This window comes from Ovis canadensis, chromosome 12 (assembly GCF_042477335.2).
Source record: "Ovis canadensis isolate MfBH-ARS-UI-01 breed Bighorn chromosome 12, ARS-UI_OviCan_v2, whole genome shotgun sequence".
In the NCBI taxonomy this organism is placed as follows: Eukaryota; Metazoa; Chordata; class Mammalia; order Artiodactyla; family Bovidae; genus Ovis; species Ovis canadensis.
Genome location: NC_091256.1, coordinates 16,702,652 through 16,715,073, shown reverse-complemented (window position 1 = coordinate 16,715,073; position 12,422 = coordinate 16,702,652). Strand labels below are relative to the sequence as shown.

Sequence of the window (12,422 nt, the reverse complement as noted above, 5' to 3'; positions counted from 1 at the left end):
CACCAGAGTTCTTTTGATCTTATTTATTGAGTATTCATTATTGATTGATTCTTTTTTATCTCTTCTAGGTCCTTGTTAAACATTCTTGCATCTTCTCAATCCTCGTTTCTAGTCTATTTATCTGTAACTTCATTTTGTTTTCAAGATTTTGGATCATCTTTACTGTCATTATTCTGAATTCTTTTTGAGGTAGACTCCCTATCTCTTCCTCTTGTGTTTGGTTTGTTGGGGATTTATTCTGTTCCTTTACCTTCTGAATATTTCTCTGCCTTTTCATTTTATTTAGATTGTTCTGTTTGGGGTGGCCTTTCTGTATGCTGGAAGTTTGTGGTTCCTCTTTATTGTTGACTAAAAATAAAGGAAGGTTGCTCCCTGTGGGTGTGGTTGGACGTTTGGCTTGTCAAGGTTTCCTGGTTATGGAAGCTTGAGTCCATGTTCGGGTGGGTGGAGCTGAATCTCTTCTCTCTGAGTGCCATGAAGTGCCCAGTAGTGAGTTTTGAGGTGTCTGTTGGTTTGGTGTGACTTTGAACAGCCTGTATTTTGAGGCTCAAGGCTATGTTCCTGTGTTGCTGAAGAATTAGCATGGTATGTCTTGCTCTGGAACTTGTTGGCTCTTGGGTGGAACTTGGTTTCAGTGTAGGTATGCAGGGTTTGGGATGTGCTCTTGTCAATTAATCTTCCCTGGAGTCAGGAGTTGTCTGGTGTTCTCAAGTTTGGGATATATGTCTCTTACCTCATGCTTTCAGTCTTAATCTTACAGTAGCCTCAAGACTTCTCCATCCATTCAGCACTGCTGATAAAACATCTAGATAAATGGTGAAAAGGATCTCCACAGTGAGGGGCACCCAGAAAGGTTCACAGAGTAACATGGAGAAGAGAAGAGGGAGGAGGAAGACAGAAGTGACCAGGAGGTGAAGAGGGGAATCCAAAGGGGAGAGAGCAATTTAGCCAATAATCAATTCCCTATGTGCTGTCCACAGTCTGGAACACCCAGAGAGGTTCACACAATTAAATAGAGTATAGAAGAGGGAGAAGAGAGATAGAGGTGACCATGAGGAGAAGAAGGGCAGTCAAAAAGGGAGAGACCAATCTAGCCAGTAATCAGTTCCCTAAGTGTTCTCCATAGCCCAGAACACCCAGAGAGATTCACAGTTAAGTAGAGAAGCATATGGGGAGGGAGGAGGTAGAGGTGACCTGGGTGAGAAGAGGGAGAGTCAAAAGGGGAGAGAGCAATCAAACCAGTAATCACACCCATAAGTAAAAATGTGTACTGAAGATTAGATTCTTAAAGGTACAAAATTGATAACCGATAACAAAAAGCAAAGATTTAAAATCTAGAGTAGAGGTTAGACTCTGAAAAATGCAACATTAAAAATACAAAACCAATCACAAATTATAAAAAATACATATGTGAAATTTGCTTTGCAAAATAGGGTCTTTTTTGCAAGGTAATAATAGGTTATAAAAATGAAAATTAAAGGAATAATAAAGAACTGAAAAATTAAAAAATGATAATAGTAAAAATATATCTAGGAATTTCTCTGGAGCTCTTGAGGGCAGTGTGGGGTCAGTTCAGTTTCAGATAGTTCCTTGTTCCAACTTACTCTTCCTTTCAAGGTCTACAGGCCCTTCCAGTGCTTGGTCAATGCTAACTACAGGGTTTCAATCTGTTGTGCCTGTCACTTCGCGAGCACTTCCCTGTTATTTGTTTATTTTGGCCTCCTCTGTTTGCACGTCTCTTTGGTGTCTAATTTCTGCCCTGACGCCAGGGGGCGTGGTGGTCACTTATTTAGGCTCACTTGTTCAGTAGTGCTGTGGGGAGGGACGAATACTGCAAACATCACTGGCATGTGTGAGGAGTGCTCACAGTGTATGGACCACACTGGGTTGCCCTAGCTCATGGTGCCTGCGCTTTCCCTGTCTAACTGCTCAGACTCTAGGTTGCTTGGAAGGGGAAGTTTCCAAAGCAGGCCCTAGGTTGCGTGCACTTCCCAGGTCCAAGTTGCTCAGGTTCAGGTTCTCCATAAAGGCATAGACTCGGCTGGGCCTGCATTTTGTGCCTTTCCCAGGTCCGAGGAGCTCAGGTAACCAGGTGCTTGGCAAGCACACCGTCCCAGGTGTGCAGTGTGCCTTATCACCTCTCTGGTCCCAGTCTCTTGGTTTACTGGGTGCGCTGCAAGAGCACTGTCTCAGGTGTGCCGTGTGTCTCCCCTGAGGGGCTGATCTCAGGTTGCAACCGTCTTGGCAGATGTCAACCGACCAATATCCCAGGAAGACGTGGTTAGCAAGTGGGAGCCTGCTCCCAGTTTGGTGGAGGATGCCGTCTCTGGGGCCAAAATTGCCCCTTGCCTTCTGGCTCTGGCTGTCACCTGCCTGCCTCTCTGCTTCCAGTGGTGCAGGGGGTTGTGGGGGGTGGTGGCGGGGAAGGAGCTGGTCTGCAGCCTTCTAGCTCTCCTTTGGCATTCGCTCAATCCTTTGTTCTGTGAGCGGGCCAGCATGTGGCTTAAGTTAGAGCTTTTCTCTCTCTCTCTCTCTCTCTCTCTCTCTCTTTCTTTTTCCCTCTCTCTCTCTGTCCCACAGTTTGTGCTGCTATCTCATGTTAGCTCCTTCAGATTGTCCTCAGGGCATTCAGGACTGGTCCTTAACCCTAAGTGATGCAACAGTGCCTCCCCCACTTGCTGGTGGCAGATGTGAGTGTTTGAGATATTTCTCCACTTGGAGTTGTGGTTAAGGCACGTATTCTGTGTGTGTGTGTGTGTTTTTCCCCCTCCCTGTTATGTTGCCTTCTTCCTGGTGCCTCAGATGTTAAAGCATCTGCCCGCAATGCAGGAGACCTGGGTTCGATCCCTGGGTAGGGAACATCCCGTGGAGAAGGAAATGGCAACCCACTCCAGTATTCTTGCCTGGAAAATCCCATGGACAGAGGACCCTGGTAGGCTACAGTTCATAGGGTCGCAAAGAGTCGGACGCAACTGAGCATCCTTCTTTCTTTCTTTCACTTTATGTTGCCCTCTGAGGTTCCAAAATTCCCCACAGACCCACTGGTGAGAGGGTTTCCTGGGGTTTGGAAACTTGTCCCCCTTCACAACTCCCTCCCCAGGAAGGGTCTCTGTTCCTAACTCTTTTGTCTCTCTTTTTGTCTTTTACATTTTGTCCTACATCCTTTGGAAGAGAACGGACCACCTTTCTGGGTGCCTGGTGTCCTCCTCCAGTGTTCAGAAGTTGTTTTGGGGAAGTTCTCAGCATTCAAATATCTTTTGATGAATATGTGGGGGAGAAAGTGATCTCCCATGCTATTCCTCTGCCATCTTAAGACCGCTCCCCAATTAACATTTTCTTAATTGTTTTGAGTTTTTTGTAGGTCTTTCCTTTGCCTTATGCTTATTGCCTATATGTCTCTTTAATATATGTTGTAAAGCTGGTTTGGTGGTGCTAAATTCTCTTAACTACCACTTGTCTGTAAAGTTTTAATTTTTCCATCAATTTTGAATGAAATCCTTGCCAGGTAAAGTAATCTTGCTTGTAGATTTCCCCCTTTCAGCACTTTAAAGATATCCTGCCATTCCTTTTTGGCCTGCAGGATTTCTGCTGAAACATCAGCTGTGAATTGAATGGCTTTTCCCTTGCTGCTTTTAATATTCTTTCCTTGTGTTTAATCTCTGTTGGTGAGTATGTTTCTTGACATGTTTCTGCCTGAATTTATCTTGTATTGGACTCTCTGTGCTTCTTGAACTTGATTGACTATTTCCTTTCCCATGCTGGGAAGGTTTTCAACTATAGTATCTTCAAATAATTGCTCAGTGGCTTTCTTTTTCTCTTCTTCCTCTGGGACCTCTATAGCTCAAATGTTGGTGTGTTTAATACTGTCCCAGAGGTCTCTGAAGCTCTCCTCATTTATTTTCATTCTTTTTCCTTTACTCTGCTCATCAGTAACTGTTTCAACCATTCTATCTTCCAGCTCATTGTGCCATTCTTCTGCTTCAGTTAGTCTCTTATTGTTTCCTTCTAGAGTATTTTTGGCTTCCCTGGTGGCTCAGAGGTTAAAAGCACCTGCCTCCAATGTGGGAGGCCTGGGTTTGATCCCTGGGTCTGGAAGATCCCCTGGAGAAGGAAATGGCAATCCACTCCAGTATTCTTGCCTGGAGAATCCCATGGACGGAAAAGCCTAGTAGGTTACAGTCGAAGGGGTCGCAAAGAGTCAGACACGACTGAGCGACTTCACCTTACCTTACCTTAGAGTATTTTTAATTTCAGTAATTGTGTTAGTCATCTTTGTTTGTTTATTCTTTATTTCTTCTATATCCTTGGTAATTGTGTTAGTTGTGTTGATTGCTTCTTGGCATTTTATGCATTCTGTTTTCAAGGTTTTGGAACATCTTTACCATCATTATTCTGAATTTTTTTCAGGTATTTGAACTACTTCCTCTTAGGGTTTATTTTATTTTATTTTTTTTAGGTCTTGTGTGCTTCTAGTTTGTTCCTTCATTTGAGCAATATTTTTTTACCTTTGCTTTTTTTTTCATTTTTTCATTATTACATTTGATGTCTCCTCTTCTCAGGCTTTCATGTCGAGTTCCTCCTTCCTTTTGGTTTCTGCCCTTGCTGTGTAAGGTTGTGTCACTGGTTTTGTGTAGGCTTCTTTTGGGTGTGACTTTTGTTTGTACTCTGGTGAAAGGAGGTAAGTTTTCATTTTTTTTCCCCTCTGATGGGCAGGGCTGTATGAAGTGAATGTCATGTTTGCTGATGACTGGGTTTGTGTTTTTATCTTGGTTTTTGTTTTTGTTTTTGTTTGGGGTGAGGCATCCTACACTGGGTGCTGCTGGCAGTTGAGTGATGCCAGGTGTATACAGGTGGAGGCTTTTATGGGAATTCTCACTAATAAATACTCCCTGGGGTTAGGAGTTTTACAGCAGTCTAGACTCTTGTCAGCGCTCCCACTTCAAAGGTTCTGGGCCTGATCTCTGGCCAGGGAAGTGAGAATCCACAAGTGGTTTGTAATGGCATTAAAGGGAATAAAACAAACACACTAAAACAAGAAACAAACTACAAACCTCAGACAAATGGCAGATACAAAATCAGGCAAGTACTAACAAAAAAGTGGGAAATATACACAGACATATACACACATAAACAAAACCAAAACAGTGGGAAAAAAAAAGTAGAAGAGATTGATCCAGTGAGCAAAGTAAAGTAAGAATGATATCAATTAGTTATTAACTAATCTGACTAAAAGTATAAACTGGAAAAGAAATTCAGAGCCATATGTCAACTGGGGAATAAAACAACTAAAGCAAAACAGACTAATAAACATAGTGAGGAAATGCAAGAAAAAGAAAAAAAAAGAAGAAAGAAATGCTAGAAAAGCAAATTTAAATAGAGGGAGATAAAGAAGTTTTAAATATATTAAAGAAAAACAAGCAACAGAAAAAGAATAAGAAAAGCAAGCAAAAGAATATATGTGGGAAAATAGTGATAATAATTTTTTTTTAAAACTCTGAAAATTAAAGAGGAAAATAACCCTCAAAACCACAAAAGACCAATGTAGAGGCAGAAGTATTTAAAGGAAAGTAAATGTGTGTTTAAAAAAATTTCTGAAAAGTGTAAATAGATTTAATTGTAGTATTAAAATCAACAGCTACAACAACAGAGAGCAAAAAAGAAGTAAAAATTTAAAAACCCAGTAGTAACTTCTAAATAAATTAAAGTATAAGAATAATACATATTTTTCTTGGAACACCTGTCAGCATCCTTTTCCTCAATGTGAGTCACAGCCCACCTCTCCTCCCTAGGATGCCCTCCAGTTCTGGGCTGGTCTCTTACCTGTTGTGGCCACAGCTCAGACTCTCATCTGGTCCTACTCTTGCATGTTCTTGCTCTAACATCTGCCAGTGCTAGTGTGTTTTCTTGTCCAGGAACTCCCATTGTCCTTTATATATTCCATAGATACAAAGTCTGCCAGTTGATCATGTGGATTTAATCTTCAGCTTGTACCACTGATGGGAATGTTTTGGTTCTATTCCTTAGCCACCTGCCCCTGGATTTCACTTGTGGTTTTATCTCCACCTTTGCATGTGAGTCGTCCACAGGAGTTTACTCCTGAGGCTCCCCTGGAGGACTTGGGTGTGCCCCAGGGAGGACAGAATGTGGAGGTGGTGCAGTTGCTTGGTTTGCAGGGACCCTGGCAGTACCAGGTACTAAGGGGAGCCTCTGGCTAGGACAGCAGGAAATATGATGCCCTTAGGGATTTTTGTAGCCTCTGCTTGCTCTGTCCTTGTGGGATTGAGCTAGGGAGTGACACAGGAGCTTGGATAATGGGGACCATGGCAATGCCAGATACATAGTTGTGGCTATTGTCACCAGTGGTATGTGACTAATAGGGATTTTTTGAGCTTCTGACAGCTCTTCCCAGTGAGGATTGAGCATGGAGGTGACACAGCTGCTTGAATTATGGGAACCCTGGCAGTGCCAAGCGTGCAGGGAAACCAACTGACTCAGCTGCAGAAGCGGTGGTCCTATTAGAGTCGTTTCCTAGCTTCTGGCACCTGGCCATCAGAGGGTCTCTTTGGCTAGTCCTTCTCAGTTGCTTGACCCCTTCAGGCGCTTACAGGCCCCCAAGTTGGGGTCATTGTCTGTTGTTCTTCCCATCAGGGACATAAAGATCACCCTGGCTGGGGTCCTTCTGTGTTGCTTTGCACGTCAGGTCCTTAGAGGCCACCCTCCCTGTGTTGTTTCAGCTGTCTGGTGCTGATATGTGCAGAGAGAGAGGCTATGGAGATGGCTCCATCCTCTGTGTGTGACTCAGCAGTATCACACTGCCTCCAGGTTAGCTGGCTTTCCTTCATAAGCATGCTCTCCTCTCTCAGGTTCCCTCACACCATCTCCCTTCAGTCAACAGTAGACCTTGCCCTGGGATTGCTTTCCAATCTCTATATTCCAGCTCCAACCTGAAGTACTTTCTAGGAGACTTGCATCCCTGTCTGGTGTAGGTACAGCTGTGGCAAGGATTGTCTGTGTGATCCTCATTCCATTGAGACTCTCACTGGTCACCTGTTTCACTCTCCAGCAGTCTCAGTGCTTCACCTTTGTCGCAAACATTTGCCCTCCATGCAGCTCTGTCCCTGCTTCTGTTCGTTACCCCAGATGCAGATCCAGTTCTACTCACTCTCCTCTTTTCTTGCCCTCCTTCCTTTGTCCTGCTGAGTGTTGCCTGGTTCTATATGTTCTTTTCCCGTGGTCAGGTTCTCAGCTGGCTTCTGCAAGATCTTCTGTGTCTGGAGGTATATTCCTGAGGTATCTGTGGAGAGAGATGACCTCCACGTGCACCTACTCTTCTGCCATCGTGGATCTCAGTATGGTATAGAGCCCACACCTCACTCCAAGTCAGGATTGCTCTGGGCGGTTGTTGATTCTGTTGTTGGGTCAGGATAAAAAGCAATGGATATCTTGTTCTCATTTGAACATACTTCTCCGTTGATCATTTTTCTTGACTCTCTCTGTTGATATCTGTGCATTAGACTAAACCTCCGCTTGTCTTAGTCTTCACAGATTGGCCTCAAAAGTAGAGCCTTTCCAGAATTCAGCCTTTTCAATCAGCCTGGCCAGAATTTTGGTTACCTCTCTAACCTCTCTGCTCATCCAAACTTGTTTTCATAGTCAGCCTCCTCCAGGAGTAGAGAGTATGCAGTGATCTACAAGTCAGAATACTTGGTGGACATTCAATTGGAGTTTATCACATAGCTCACTCTGCACTGACATGGGGAAAGGAGCTGTGGTTAATGCCTGCATGCTGCTTCAAACTCTGTGCCTTCTGCACCATGATTTAGCTCTCTGTAGTGCCCAGGCACAAATGCAAATTTTGGTTTTCATCAGCTCTCAGGGACAGGTTAGTTAGAAGCCAACTCCTCAGGCAGAGCGGGAAAAGATGAAGGTCCAGATGTGCCATCTGACTCCTTCCATGGAGAAACTGGGAGTTGCTCACTCTTCATTAAGCTAGGGGAAGACCTATGCGAAGTGCTGGTACAGATTCATAACTGCCACTTCATTTCTATAATCCCAGGAGATTGGAAATCCTAGGCCTCCCAGAGGCAGGTAAATTGGAAGCTGGACCCTGGACTAGCATTTGCAGAATCAGAGACCTAGATGGTGGATCAAACTCTTTGCTCCTTCAGGAGAAGCTGGGAGTTGAGTGTTCCCTTCAAACTGTATGGTCCTCTGCTGCACGGATTTTATTGCAGGAATGTGTCTTAGTTTTCCCTCCCACTTAGGATTTTGGCACTTTCTCACTTGCCTTGAATGCAGAACTTCTCATCTACTGTTTCTATTTTGAATAGAAGGAGCTGATACACACATAGCTGTTAATTCAGTGTGTCTGTGGAGGGAAGGAGAGGTCAAGGTGGCCTATCCACTCTCTTTCTAATGTCACTGCAGTGTTTCCAAATTATATGTGCTGAGCTTGTTTGCTTTTCTATTTTCAGGAAAAGCAATGATTGATTTTCAGTCTTTATCATTACTATTATTGCTATGTAATTTTAAAATTCCCCTCAGCACACTTTTGTGTCATCTCATAAATCATGTAAAACTTAACTTATCATGGTTTTATTTTCATTCAATTCAAAATATTCAAAGTTTTCTCTTTTGATTTCTTCTTTATCCGTGAATTACTATAAAAAAACTTGTCTGAATTCTATGAAGATATCTATTAGGTGACAGAATTGTACTTTCCCAAGTTTAGTTATTCATGGTTTGAAGGATCAACATTTTGTTCTTAGTAAAATGAATGGATGTATTGATCTTTGTCATCTTCATTGAACTCCATGTACTGATATGGCTTTAAGCACTCAGTTTTGATGACAGCATTTCAAATTCTCAGAGGCAAAGGCTGGGGTAACTATGGTGGAAGATTCTGTGATCACCACCTGATCTGTGTTCTGGCTTGTGTAAGAGATCCAGACTAGACAATACTTTCAACAAGTCCCAGGAAAGGAAACCCATTGCTAAAAGATTTCTGACATGCTGTGGGATTCCAGGTCCTTTAGACAAACAGATTTCTAAAAATTTCCTAGAAGGGATTCAGAGTATTTTAAATCTTGCTTTGCTCTAGAAAATAGAAATCAAGTGTTTTGGTTTAATATCTTTGGAAACTCATACTTCTTTTTTCCTCTTACACAGGACCTTAAATTATTAGAAGCTTTCTTGGTTTATAGTCATAAACGACTTCCCTTTTTTGTATCATTACCTTATTTGGGTCCTTATGAAATGTATATCAAATATATGCTTACCTTTTTTTTATGTTTTCTCCCTTTTAGAAACATGTTCAAAATCTGAAATAAGAATTGAGAATGGATTTTTGTCTGAATCTACCTTTACGTATCCCCTAAATAAACAAACAGAATATAAGTGTAAACCAGGATATGTAACAGCAGATGGTAAGACATCAGGGTTAATTACATGTCTGCAAGATGGATGGTCAGCTCAACCTGTATGTATTAGTAAGTAATTCATTATCTTAGTATTCTTATCCTGATGATAACTATACAGATGTATTCTTTAACTTTGTTATTTTTTCCTTTTTTCTTTCTTCTTCTTTTTTTTTTTTTTTACTGGGGCAGGATCATATGAAGTGTTTTGTGGTTCCATGGCTGTACTTGAAAAAATCAATAACAATGCTTTGAAATATGTATTTTTTTTGCCTTTAATGATTAATTACTAGTGGAGTGGAATATCATTGTACTATTTAGTTCAATGATTTGTCACTTTAAAACATCCTGTGACTAAGCTAATTTTGCCAAGAGCTTTACCTCTCTCCCGGGATATATTCATTTATTTTCTGCTGAGACCTTTATGCTGATTGCATCTGCTTTTATTTTAGGAGATTCTTAAGCCAGAGTCTCTGCTCCTAAGCCTAAAAGTTATGTTTTTAAGCAAAGACGTGAGGCCATGGTGCATAAACTTCAAATAATATGATATATAATTCATATGTTTGAATCTCTAGGATAGATACCCTTGTGAAAAATTCTTAGGAAATCTTCATAAACATCTAGTTAGTGGAGACAGAGAAACACTTCTAGACAGGAGCAAATTCTGCTGTGCTGAAGGTTTTTCTTGTAGCAACACATAGATGTTTATGAAGATTTTCTAAGAACAATGAATGAGTTTGTCTTATTCATCCCCAAACTACACAGTGATATTTTTGAAGTGATATTTTACATAGTCACTTTAAGTAAAGTGAGTATTTATAATATCCCTTTCTACTTTTGCATTGTATTTTTTCCAGTGTCTATATTTGCTATAAGCACTAAACCCTCAAAATGAAAAAAGTTGCACATATCAAACTTATTTTATTTTAATATATGACAGTTTTCCATTTTGACAGTCTTTTATGAAAAGTGTCTCTATTATATTTTACTAGTATAATTTTGCTTTAACACATTATGAAAATTTGAAGTAAATTATTTAAACTATTAACATCAGTCTATGGTGTTAGTGAAAACAGATTAATTGTTAACATGTTTTCTTGTAAATAGCTATAAATGAAGAATTATGTCTGTACTCAACCTTGATGAGTATAAAAGAATATACAACCATTAGAAATATAGTTGGAAAAGGAAAATCATCATATGGATTTTAAAAATTTTATAGCATCTTTAAAAAAATTAACTTGCCTTTTGAAAATTACTTTTTTTCAATGAAGTTTTCTCTGGCAAATATGTCACAACTGCTGATTAATTTGGCATATTAATTCAGAAAATGCTGTTATGAAAATAGTACAATGCTTCTGTAATGGCTTATTTTAATACTAGCATTGGAAAAAATGCATAAGTATAGCAACTGAGGAACATGTTCTTAAAGTAAATAATTCAGGAACATCAAGTGCTGAGAAAAATGTTGCATAGGAATGCACCTGTTTTCACTTTGAGTATTATTTCAGGACAGTGATATATCACTGGCATTCTTGGCTAATATTTTATGATTAGTACATACTAATTGGTGAAGCCCTTTTCCCTTGCAATGAAACTCAATCAAATTGCCCACTAAATAATATTAGAAATGAAATCACAATCCCATTATCCCTTAGAGTCCTGTGACAGGCCAGTATTTGAGAAGGCCAAAGTCAAAAGTGATGGCACGTGGTTCAAGCTGAATGACAGCCTGGACTACGAATGTCTTGATGGGTATGAGACTCGAGATGGACGCACCACAGGCTCCATAGTATGTGGTCAAGATGGCTGGTCCGATAAAGCTGCATGCTATGGTAAGTGCTCTTTTCCAGATGTTCTTTCCTTCAAGATAAGCAAAATTTAACAGTAATTGTCAGAAGTGTTTGATTTTTACCAAATTACACTGATCTAGAATCATCTTTAAGGAATGATGCTTCCTCCTACTTTAATGTAAACTGGAAGGAGGGGAAGTTTTAAAGTCCAATGACTCACTCAATATCAAAATGACAGGGTCTTGCAACCTGCTCAAGTATTTGCTCCTGAGTTTCTGCTTATACCTCCTACCTTGAATGTTAAATTCTGTAGGTTTTGACAGGTGATTTTATTTTCTGACTTTGACAAGTTCTGAGGACAATGACATGGATCTCTTATATTTTGCCAATCAGACGTGTTTTTTCCAGGGTTGGAAATAGGGATTCAGTCTCTGGTAAGCTGAGTGGATGTTGAGTGTCTCAAGCCAAGGGAAGAGTTATGTGCAAACTTTGGCAGCAAAATAATGTTTGGAAAATATGAAGGTGGGCGTATTCTACTGAATGAGAGAGAATTTTATGAGCTGAAGCTGATATGAGGCAAAGGAAAAAGGAGCAGGGTTATATCAAGGCATATTAACATTGATTGATTTTATGATTCATGAAAACGCATAGGGAATTTTAAGAAAAGGAATGATATAATTTTATTTGGAGTTTTGAAGGCTGTTTGTGGATTTTTCTGTATGCTGTGCTTATGATGGACAAGAGAAGATTCAAGAAACCATGTGGGGTGAAAAAGTGTTGGGACTAGATAAATTCTTGACTGAAGTGATTCTGAGCAGAGAATAAATTTGGGATATATTTTGCTGGTAATAAATGCATGTAAAGTTGCTAAATGTTGATTGTCAGAAAGAGCAAAAGTTGAAAGGACTCATGTTTTGAATACCATTTTCTCATAAGCAAGCAAGCAAATGGAAATGACTTTGTACGTGGTACTGGCAGGAGAAAGCACACTCTTGCAAGAGCATCCCAACTTTGACCTGAATACATTGTGGTTGGGCCAATGGGGACCATAAACATAGGATACATCAACTGTAGTGCTGAATGCATAGGTTTAACCAGGAGATATACACATGAGATGCAGTTCAGTTCAGTTCAGTCCCTCAGTCGTGTCCGACTCTTTGCGACCCCATGAATCGCAGCACACCAGGCCTCCCTGTCCATCACCAACTCCCGG

At 40.7% G+C, this 12,422-nt stretch overlaps 1 protein-coding gene across 10 annotated transcripts in view; it reads left to right on the top strand.

The window, feature by feature from the left end:
* LOC138416346 (complement factor H-related protein 4-like) overlaps positions 1–12,422 on the top strand; it is a 147,725-nt gene that overhangs the window by 102,952 nt on the left and 32,351 nt on the right. For all 10 annotated transcript variants that reach the window (XR_011247637.1, XR_011247635.1, XR_011247636.1 and 7 more), the window contains 2 exons: positions 9,306–9,488; positions 11,075–11,251. Coding sequence is in view for 7 of the 10 variants with exons in the window: in XM_069545289.1 (XP_069401390.1) it covers positions 9,306–9,488; positions 11,075–11,251 (360 nt within the window). In the remaining 3 variants the exon portion in view is untranslated. The remainder of the gene's footprint in view (positions 1–9,305; positions 9,489–11,074; positions 11,252–12,422) is intronic.